The sequence below is a fragment of the Poecile atricapillus genome, chromosome 1 (assembly GCF_030490865.1).
Source record: "Poecile atricapillus isolate bPoeAtr1 chromosome 1, bPoeAtr1.hap1, whole genome shotgun sequence".
Lineage (NCBI taxonomy): Eukaryota > Metazoa > Chordata > Aves > Passeriformes > Paridae > Poecile > Poecile atricapillus.
This window is the reverse complement of record NC_081249.1, coordinates 158,330,473-158,341,809: the sequence shown is the minus strand read 5'-3', so window position 1 is coordinate 158,341,809 and position 11,337 is coordinate 158,330,473. Positions and strand designations below refer to the sequence as shown.

Sequence of the window (11,337 nt, the reverse complement as noted above, 5' to 3'; positions counted from 1 at the left end):
ATACTCACGTAGTAATGAAAATTTGACAGAATTGAGAAACTAGGATTCAAACATAATGATGTTCCTGTTTTCCAGGAACATGAACTCCTAAAGGCCAGCAAGACCTGGGGTCTTAATGGATCTGTCTATGAGAAGAAGAGCAGGTGAAAAACCTAGAAGACAGGACACATTCCAGAATACGAGCACAGTACATCTTCCAGGTAAGGATGGTTCTGAGCACTAATGTGAACACAGACCACATTTAAAATGTCAAACAAAAACCATACCATATGGTCCACCAAGAACACAGAGTTTATAGTGAAATTTATTGTTCTGCTTCCTAATACAATAAGCTACAAGGTACATACAGTATAAAACGAGAACATCCACAGAGCAAAGGTGATAAACATTCTGTGATGGTACAGTGGAGGTAACATCTGTCTAATCCTTCCACTTTATCCCACAAAGAGCAGCTAAAACTACTGACCCTCCCCCTCCCACCCCTCAAAAAATATTAAAAAGTAAACTGTCTCTCTCACTTAGGAGCAGTGGGATTCAATGAGTTTTTTGAGGGCACTGGTTATCTGCCAGTATCTCAAGAAAATTGCTGAAACTAAAGTAACAAAGAAAAATTGTGAAGGTGGGAGTGACATGACCCATGCAAGATGCTCATGACACCTTGGTTCACTTCTCCTCAGAGCAAATGGCCTGCAAAGAAAGGAAAAGTTTGTTATGTCATATAAACCAGCAATTAACATAGTTAGACTTAAGTTATAATAAGCAGCATCTGAACACAACAGGACTAGTAGGCACACAGCTAAACTACTCTTAATGAAATCACAAGCTTCCTTGTAACAAGGTTGGCAGATTTGATAGCTGATAATCCTTCCCCCTTTACTGCCAGGTGCTGTACACAAGGGTGCATATGTTAACATAGGCACAGCTGACACCTATTATACAAAGTTCCAAATCAAATAGCCTTCTCTGGGAGAACTCTAACAACGGTGTGAACTGCAGCCTCAACTCTTGAAAAACATCAAGGCTATAAACACACAGGAAGACTGAATATTTACCTTAAAGGCACAAAAATCCACTTATAACCACTTTTTCATATATACTTGGTGCGGTTGAGGGCTCTCTCGGCAAGGTGACCACTTTCATCTGTTATCTTCTCCCAGTCAGTTTGTCCAACAACAAAACCGATGGCCCTTTTCCTGTCAGCATCTTTTTTTTCTTCTAGATCTGCCCATCGCACCTATGGAGAACATTCTATCAGTACAATAATCTTCCAAGAAATCCTGATATGAGTCTAGGCTTTCCACTACAAGTAAGAATACTAATTTCTACTACGTTTCCTTAGAACAGGTAAGTTTTTGGGTTTTTTTTTCTGATAGGTAAAGAGGGAAATTATTTTTAATTTAATATACCACGTGTTCTGTAGGAGTAGAAGAAAGGTATAGATAGGCTTTTTCCATTTCAGTGCTATAGTTCTGAGAGTTGAAGTGTAACTACTACCATTATTTCTCTGTTCAAAGCAACACTTTCTGCAGGAAGAATTATCCAAGACTAATTTACTGTTTTAATTTTCTGGGAAATCTGTCTTTCAATTGCCCAATGGAAACATCTAGAAGATAACTATGAAACTACAGAAAGACAGTGTTAAAGAGCAAGTCAGCAATGAATAAATGAAGGACAGTTTTCTTCTCTATCTTCCGTGATACATTCCTATTTAAATTTTTCCACTATTTCTTTACACTAAGTAACTTTTTCATACATATGTTATTTCCCCATTTTTACATCTCCATATCTGGACTGCACCTCTTTGTGGTAATGCATATCCCTTGTATCTATCCTGTTCAAACATAGACTGTAACACCCCCAAAACAAGACACCGATAGGAGGGAGAGCAACAGGAAAGAGGGAAGGACAGATGCAATGAAGAAAGGCTACAGTCCAGAAACTCAGCTGAAACACACCACTTCAGGACAAGAAAAAACAGTAAGCAAAGGAGTTCTTCTTTGCCATACTGATTAGTCTCATTTAGGCCTATGTGTTACTGGGGAACGCAGCCTTACCAATTTTCTGCCAGCATCTCCCTATCCATAGTCTACCTGGATTTCCCCTGACATTTCTACTGATAAGCAATGTCAGTTTTCTTCCACCATCATCTCCTCCACCAATGCCTTAAGTATCTCCATTTCTCTCAGACACACTGTCCAGTACAATCAGTTTTCTATTTGACATTATAGAGCAAAACAATACCTAAACACAGACAGTTAATTCAAATTACTTCTAGTGGGAAAAGCTGGTCTTCCAATTTTGGAGAGAAAAAAAATTACCTATTTCTATTACCTCTCTTTCACCTCCCTCTATGATTTTCCCCCTTTTTTCACAATAGAATTTAAACATGCAGCATTTAGTATTCAGACTATGTCATGCATAGTTAATCTGTATTATCTGCAATTCCTAGCTCTAACTAATATGTTTACTTCTGGAAGACCCTACTTGCAAGCACAATCTCTTATGGAATCTAATGGAACAGCAAAATGAAAATTTATTCAATGAAATTCCCATATTCATAGACATTGAATGACTTGACATAAACTCTCATTCACAGAGACCATTAAAGGGTTATATACACAGTAAGTCATTTGAAAATTTATTACCCTTTTCTTTCCAGGTTCAGAAGCACGTGTATCATAGTCATCTGGAAGCTGCAGATAATCTTCTATTCTGCTGGCAATTGCTTCCCAGTCACGTTTTCGTTTAGTTCCAGTCCGCAAACCATCCAGCTTGTCTGAGAACAAACACAGAGCCTCAGCGTTAAGGGAGATTATTTTTTCTGTTATTCACACAAACAAGACGAGAGTGGAAAACTTTTCAAAAGAACGAGCAGCAGAATTTGTACATCCAGCTTTTCTTGACAGGTGTAATGATGAGAGTTGAAATAAACTAGAGAAGACTCAACACAGTTTTCAAGTTTTATTGATCTTTCATGTTAACTCTGTGGCAATAACACTCAGTGTTGTTTTCTATATGAGGGAGAAAAGGTTTGCTCTTCTGGATCTATAATGGAGTCTGTCCTTACAGGTACAATATAGCCAACAATAGCTAGGAACCACAGATCCATCTTGCTGTATTTGAACACAATACTAAAGCTGTAGCATTTTTCCCAAATTTGGGGATCAATACTGTGTCAAACATGGCATACATGCAGTATCAGGGAACAAGTGGCAATTATATAATTTAATGCATCAAAGACAAGTTTTTAAGATACTGTTTCTGCTAAACAAAATGCCCCTTGAAAAGCCTGATCCTCCCTTTTCTTTTTCTCTCCCCATAAGGCAAATCACTTAAGAAGTCTTCCAGGACTGGGAGAAAAATATCTCAGAATCTTTTCTTTCATGGTGTAAGAGGTCAGTCATGAATATTTGAGCAGTACATTTGTCCAACAGTCCTCATTTTCTTCTTTTTCTTATTGAACCGATATAACATGAGGAGAAACAATTCCGTTGCTAGGTTCTAAAATTTTACTCCTCTTTAGACACTTAATAAAGATAACAACACCTTCTTAAAATTATGTGGCAAACTGTCTTTGGAAAGGAGATGAAACATTCATTGTAAGATTATGAACAACAAAGCATGAAAAGGAAAACCAGCTCTACAGGTCAAAGGAAATTCTGTTACTTCTGATGATGTAAACTACCAATTTATAAGCCAACAATTCAAGTATGTGTAGAAGGAACACTAAGCTTGGCAATTACATTCATTAAACCATTATCGGTGATGTTAGAAATATTGTTTCAGAAGTCACTGTTGCAGTTAAATTCACCCACAAAAGGCCTCAGAAATAGACCAAATACAAGGCAGCATTATTTTCTGGATAGCAGAAGATGATGTTCAAAGGTATGTACTTAAAGAAGCACAGTTCAGAGATTAGTTTTTTTGCTTAATATGGGAGAGAAGAGTAACAATGGAGATAATGTGAGGCAATGGTACTGTAGACATGCTAATATAATTTAAAAGCCATAAATTAGTGAAATTATTTCTCCCTCATACAGCTCAAAACCGTTTAAAAACACCACCTTTGCCCCATTTCCCTGGAACAGATACAGAACTTCTTCTAATAAAACATTATAATCCCCCTGCTTCTTAAAATAGCCAACATTTAAGAAAAATATTCAGAATATTTCTATCTATTACATGATTTAGTTAAGGTTCTTCTTTTGTGCTAAGTTAAACCTGCCAAATCTGATGCTCAATCTCCACAGAAAGGCGACACTCCCTCTAGAAGACAAAATTGATTTATACAATATTCCTGTTACTCCAGCACATAACGTACTTGCACTTTTTCTCAGTATTACGTTCAACCAGTGTAGATAATTCGTGGCATTAAGCATTTCCAGAAAAAAGTAACATTGAACAGGAGATCAACAAACTCATTGAGGACCATTTAGGAACATGAAGAAGTGAGAATTGAGAAGCTCTCTGTTGGCAAATACCTGTAGACAGACATACTCCCGTTGGAAGGAAGCTATGATGCAAGCTCACCTCATTACCAATGTGAAAGTAAGTCAAATCTCCCACTCTCTGCTGCACACCAAACAACTGAGAACATCGCCAAGAAATGTGTAATGCTCAAACATCAGCAGAGAAGCTCAGAAGCTGTTCTGAATATGCAGTTCCCCTCTGTCCCTTTTGGTTACTGCTACACAGAATTTATTTTTAAATGTTATGTCCTTCCATGTTTGAAGCTGGATTACTTTTCCAAAGGGGTCTGCTTCCATCCATACTATTGCGGTTGAAGGTACATGTGTCATGCAGTAGACAATACACAAATGTCAAAAACCTGCCACAAAGAATTATTTCAGAATGTTCTTTTCTGAAATTGAGACAAGGTGTCATTTTGTAACACTGGTGCTTGTGATTATTTATGGCTGATGATTATTTAGTGTTAAACTACTGAACATAATTTTATAATTTCAAATTTAAAAACAACAAAGCAGCAGCAGTTCTGAAAATCCACAAAACTTAAAAACTCACCTTTAGAATTTTGAAAGTAACATCTGAAAGTAACTAATTTACTTGGCTCCTTCAAAACCTAAATAAATCCATCAGTTAAATTTTGCCCTTCTTATACAAAAGCCACAAAGTTTTATGTAGAATCCCATTTGTATTCTAGAGCAAATTTTAGAGTGGTATCAAAGTTTCAGCTACATCAGAGCTCATTGCTCCATTCCTGAAAGTTTGTAGAACTCGCCACTAAGCTGCACTTTGAAACAGAGCATTGCACCTAACGCTACTGTCAAATTTTAAAAATGAGAGTCCATTATTTTAAATTTCAATAAAAGACCCTGTGTGCACTATGCACTGAGAAGACCCATGGATAGACTTTCAGAGTAAAATTGTGTGCTGTGCACAGCATGTAAGGAAGTGATAAATTACACACATACTCAAGATGATGTAAGAGTAAAGTAAATCTGTGCTAAAGCAAGAGCTCTGGGGCATATGTTTGGCGATTGTCACAAGTCAGAGTTTGCAGCTCAAGAACTCAAACTTTTCAGACATTTTCTGAGGTTTATTACAATCAGCAAGATCTTACTGTACTGTCCTGTTACAACATCTACTCAGAAAGAAAACAAAAAAGCAAAACAAGAGTCAGACCATCATTTTTGGAGTCTGCACTTATGTCATTCTGCAAATGTGTGCCCTCTGGGACTAACACAATAAACCTAATGGACAGGTCAACTCCCAGGATATAACTCAGTTTTAGAGTAAATAATGCATACCAAAGTTTACATGCCTTTCCAGAAATAATTATAATTGGTCATCTACAGTGAAGTCTTATTGTGAACTAAACATAGTAATTCTTACTCACAAACTACAAGTGCTTCTAATGTACACCTTAGCTAAAAGTTGTCTGTCCTGCCAGTAATTTTCCAAAGAAACTGCATTTGTTACTTAGGAATGCCTGGCTTTTTTAAAACCTAACTTCTGTCAGGATTTTCTTTTAATCTATAGTCCTACATATTGATTCTAGATGCTAGATTCTAGAGCATAGTTATCAAAGTAAAATTGTGAATACATATTTAATAGAAAGCCCTTCTCAGCACCTGGATCTGTGTCTTGCAGCATGCTAACATCCAGTTTGTTAATAAAGTTTGCCTGTAAAAGGATTATTTCAACAGCCTTGCAAGTAACTTCAGCATAAAAGTGACTCTACTGCTTGCTCCCCATTTTACATTTAAGTGGAGACCATATAAAAAACATGTGGTTTACATTATGGAAGGAAATGCAACACAGTTCTTAGCATAAACTTAAGAAATAATTTTATGTTATTAAATAAATTATTGCTTATAACAAAAACACAGAGCAATCCTAACTTAATTGTCTAACTGCTGAGCTGTTTGGTATGCCAAAATCATTGAGTATAAGGCACCTCTGCTTGTACTGCAAATGCCACATCATCAGTATAACATATCGACATCCACAACTATTTATATGGCTTAAAAGAGAGCACAGCAGCACAAGAGATGGTGTTAACAGCTAAGCCCTTAACAGAAAAAGGTGAAAGGCTGCTTTACATAAGCCAGACCTTCTAACACTATTTCTATGGTGCAGTTATGATTTTCATTATTGGAAAGTTATGATGCACAGGGCTGTTCCGCACATGAAGAAGCAAACTTCAAAATATTAAGATATGCTGTGTCCCTTTAGGTATTTGTGACTTCTCACAGACGTGATATAAAAATAGCAGTTCTGAGCAGACTGTCTAGAAAAACCTTAATTTAGAACTTTAACTGTTCAGTTGAAAAAAACACAACAAAACTGATCATAATGACCAGAAACCCCTTTCCATTAATAATCCTTTCACCATAGCCGTGGTGCATGCATGAAAGTTGCTTTGACAGAATCTTAATATCAACGCTAATGAGAACAAAAAAAGTACAGCAAAAATTGTGCCCTTTTGCTCCTAGAAATTCCACTTTGTATGCTATTAAGAAGCATTCTATTGCTCTCCTGGAACTGCAAAGCATAATGAACTTTTAACTTTTCAATGCCTAAGACGTTGAAAAGATATACTGACACCTAATCATTCAGAACCAATTTCCATGCCACTACTTTTGTCCTCACAGATGTCAATTTTGAAAAGTGAGAAACATCTTCAATACAGTTCAGCTATGAGACATGTCTCCAAGAATGCAAATTACTGATGACACTTAGGAAAAAAGGTATGCAATATGAAAAAGAGTACAGTGCAATGTAAATTGACTCTTTGCTTATATAAAAATAATAAACACAGAAAGATGAAGAACAGGGTTTTTTTTTAAATTTGAAGACAAAGCACTTTCCTTGAACATATGGCACAACGATTAATGAGTATATAAAACAGTGATGATTAGAAAGTAGTAACATCTCCTGCCTCTGGCAGAAGATAAATTCCTTTTCTGTATAGACGCTTTTGCAGTTTCAGACACATGTATGAAATCAATGCATTTATTGGTCTTTTTAAGGAGGCACAGTAAAAACAAAAATTCAGGTCTTGCAAACATCATTAGATACCAACTATAAGAAACAGGAAAAAATAAATACCCACCTAGCTTTGCCTCAGAAGTGTCCATCTCCCATTTGCTTTTCGGAATGTAACCCTAAATCATACACAGAAAGAAGCTCGGAGGATTAGAGAGAGACACACATGCATATCACTTTTGAACTGGAAACAGCATTACAATGGGAGTTCAAGGTATTTCTTTTTGTAAGGCACAATTCTCAATATCAGATGGAGACAAATTACTCAGTATTTTAGAACTTCTGCATCCATTTCCCATTCAGTGATTTCAGCAGCCCTTGCAAATCATTACAAGAGTGCTGCCCTCTGTAAACACAGAACTCCAGAATAAGTCTAACAGACAGCAAAGGCACTGTGTGCAGCTACTGTATTGTATTATCCCAGATGGCAAAGTCACTGCAACACAACTTCCAGGCATAAAGCATATTCAAAACTCTACAAACACAAATGAATAAGGTACCATAAGCTTTTATGAGCGCATTTCCAGATTTAGTACACACAAGCTTCACTTACTCCTTTTGAAGGGATGTACTAAATTCATGTATGAGTGATTAATTCACAATTAAACTATTTTTTTTTGTTTAAATGAGAGTATCTGCTGAGTCACTAGGATTTAAGTATTACTCTTCATTTTAAAACAATACTCTTAGCGCAGTGATTCTTATAAAACAATTTTTCCCTATAAATAACGTCACCATGTGTAATGATCTTTAGCCAGTTTATTCTTTGTAAATGAGCATAATGAAAATAAATTTGGCAAGAAGGTATTTATTTTAGTTAGCTTCTTGTTATCTTTTATTTTTATATTCTTTGACAAGTAAATTGTTACTAAGCAACCCCCATTTCAGCTGTTTAGATTTGGTATAAAAGTACTTATGTTCCTCTGCAACCACACAAAAAAGCTCAAGGTAGTGAACAGAAGCCCTGTGAGAATTTAATTATTTTTTAGAATGCTTTTTAATACAGAGGGAAAAGAACTACTCTAGAAGATTTCAAGAAAAAACAAGCAATCCACAAACCAGTTTTATTACACTAACTTCTTTCCTGGTTTATTTATAGGTTGTTTCCACTGTGGTAAAAATGTGTATTTTTTAACACTATGTGTTACTAAATTAGTGTATTCCAGTAAATTCCAGAGAGTCACACTGTATTTGATTACATTCAGCACTGCTCTTAATGACCTTTTTTCTGTCAAGCATATCTCAGTGACTCGAGGTTATCAGATCTCTGGATTTTCTTGTTTTTAATCAAATCTGTAATTAATGCAAACCAAAACAGTTTGTGCTGCAATGTTTCCTTGTAACAAATAAATAAACCTCATGTATATGCATATATTTATACATTTAAACCAAGTTGCACTTTAAAGCTTGCTCAGAAAGTTTACACCACAGCTGAAAGCCTGCATTAAACAAAGTGATGTGTGATACACTGGTGAGAACACTAAGTTAAATGTATCAATAATTCATACCATCAAGCACAGAAAAGCAGGAATTGTCTGAATGCTACAAACAATCCTATGGGAGTTGATAATACCAAGAAGAGTGACTTTGATGGTGTGAAACAGCCTATTGTGTGCTGAACCTATACAATATCCCGGTCCTCAAATAGGATAAGCAAAGATTCAGACTTTATCCTTTGGTACAAGACAGTTGGAAATTTCAAGGATATCTGCCAGATGGCAGGAGCTTCAGACCTCCCTTTTCTCATAGGATTAAATGCAGCAAAATGAATTGCAGAACCCTTATCAAATGCTCTCAAAAAGGCAAGAGATATCAAATACAGTGTCCTGCTCCACTTTCTGTCTGACATAATTCTCTGAGATTAGCCATCTGACTGAATTCCAGAGATTACATACAGCAGACAATGCTTTGCTCTTTTTCATATCTTGTGAATCTGAATAGAACACATTCTTACATGCAGATTACTTTTACTTAATAATTTGCATAGTTTTCACCACGAAGCTTTCTCTTTGTCTCAAAGGCCTATTGTTGTAAGTGCTGTACATTAGGACAGCCCCCCGAACCCATAAACACACACATACACACACAAATTTATGCACAGATGTCTCAAAAGCTAAAGACAACTTTCTCTTTTAGCTATAGCTCACGGAAATGGGACTAGCAGCCATATTCTTATAAACATGGATGCGTCTTTGAAATGTTCTAACCACACTTTATGCAGTCTCATATTCTGCACCAAAGAATAATTTAGTAAAGAGAATAAATGAGTCACGTTGAAAAAAACCAGATGTTTATTGGAATCCACTTTTCCTAATTTTTTTAAAATTCTGATTTCAACTGCTTTCTGACCTGCCACTTCTAAGGAATAGTAAATTTCCATCGAGGAAAAACACTTTGCTCAACTCGGACATTTTGGGTTACTTCCTGTTTATTGAACTTTAACTGCTTGGTTGTGGGAACCAAGATTTGAGACGTTCAACTCATCAAGCATGGACCAGTTGCAGCTCCAACACATACCAAGAAGTTACAGCAGGAAGCCTTTTGAATACATACCTAAAAAAGCCAGCCCTCAGGGCAATTCTATAACCTTTATTTATCCAAGACACCTAATGCCTCACCTTGGAAATACCACCTGACAAACAAAGTCAGCCAACCGTGGCAGAAAAAGCAGTCTTCATAACTGTTGTCATATACTGTGACAGTTGAGGAGAGTTCTTTAGACACATGAAAGGAAATAAGCTAAATTTATCTTTTCCCATTGATCCCCTCCCTCCACTACATGTAATTCTTAGATTATCTGGAAGACAGCACTACTATGTACTGCAATTTAAAATGTCTCTAAGAGGCATGTTGCCATGCTCCACTGAAGTACTGTTTGTACACATACTCACATATTCTTAGAAATGAATTAGTAAGAAATAATACGATTTATCATTAAAGTTCTCCTAGAAATGTTTAAGTAGAAAACTACTAGAAACATGTGTGTTAAGATTGCACTGCTAAGAAAAGCAGTGGGTTGGCACTTGTAAGACTGAGATTCTCCCTCAGACACATTAATGAACAATTTTTTAAGGATGGCTGATGTGTCTCCTACCAGTTCACTTTCTTCCTCCTCTGCTGTGTCCTTCTTGACTTCTTCCTTCTGGTCTTCAATATTTGCATCAAAATCCTCCATCTCCACCTGTACCAAAGCACATGCACAGACTTAAAAGGCACTGCCTGGCTTTTTATTATTTTCTTTTTAACAGAGTAAGTAGAGATGTCCAAATTCAAATACAGGATTCATCTTTGAAAGTATGATGATACAATATATATGAATACTGTGTCCATTCTGTGTCCTCAGAATCATGTCCACTCCTAGCAACAGAGTGACAAACAATATTCTTTGCAAAGATTTTCTGGGGAAAAAGCAAAAATTGTTCATTCCCTTCCTTCACATGCATTCCTTGTGTTACCACTATCTGTAAGATAGAAAGATACTTTTCTTGCTTCCCACATAATCACATTTCAAAACTTGCAATCTCAGAAAAAGTTCTTAAACTTGCCATTTATATATAGCTGGAATGCCTGCCTGCATAGAACATCTCTACTGAGCCTTTATCTTTTATGTATTTAAAAATCACAGTAAAGAATAATAGTAATCACAGAGCTCAGCATAACAAATTACAAGTACACTTGAAGACATACATCTAACTCTGCTCATCTAATGAAATACTTTTTGGGCTCCACAGCTGTACTGGGGACTCATGCATATACTCTGGAATACATAAAACTCTCCAAGTATGTGCAGTTCTTTACATAACTTGAAAAACCTTGTAAATCCCAATC

At 36.2% G+C, this 11,337-nt stretch overlaps 1 protein-coding gene across 4 annotated transcripts in view; it reads right to left on the bottom strand.

Annotated features, from left to right (window-relative positions):
* Positions 1-286: 286 nt before the first annotated feature.
* YLPM1 (YLP motif containing 1) overlaps positions 287-11,337 on the bottom strand; it is a 35,145-nt gene continuing 24,094 nt past the window's right edge. For 3 of the 4 annotated variants that reach the window (XM_058838407.1, XM_058838416.1, XM_058838424.1), the window contains exons 17-21: positions 10,604-10,690; positions 7,577-7,628; positions 2,646-2,776; positions 1,053-1,234; positions 287-687 (exon numbers count right to left, since the gene is read on the bottom strand). In XM_058838407.1, coding sequence (XP_058694390.1) covers positions 1,088-1,234; positions 2,646-2,776; positions 7,577-7,628; positions 10,604-10,690 — 417 coding nt within the window. In that variant the 3' untranslated portion in view covers positions 287-687; positions 1,053-1,087. Of the gene's footprint in view, positions 688-1,052; positions 1,235-2,645; positions 2,777-7,576; positions 7,629-10,603; positions 10,691-11,337 lie in introns of those variants that run through there. The other variant, XR_009277623.1, reaches the window with a different exon arrangement.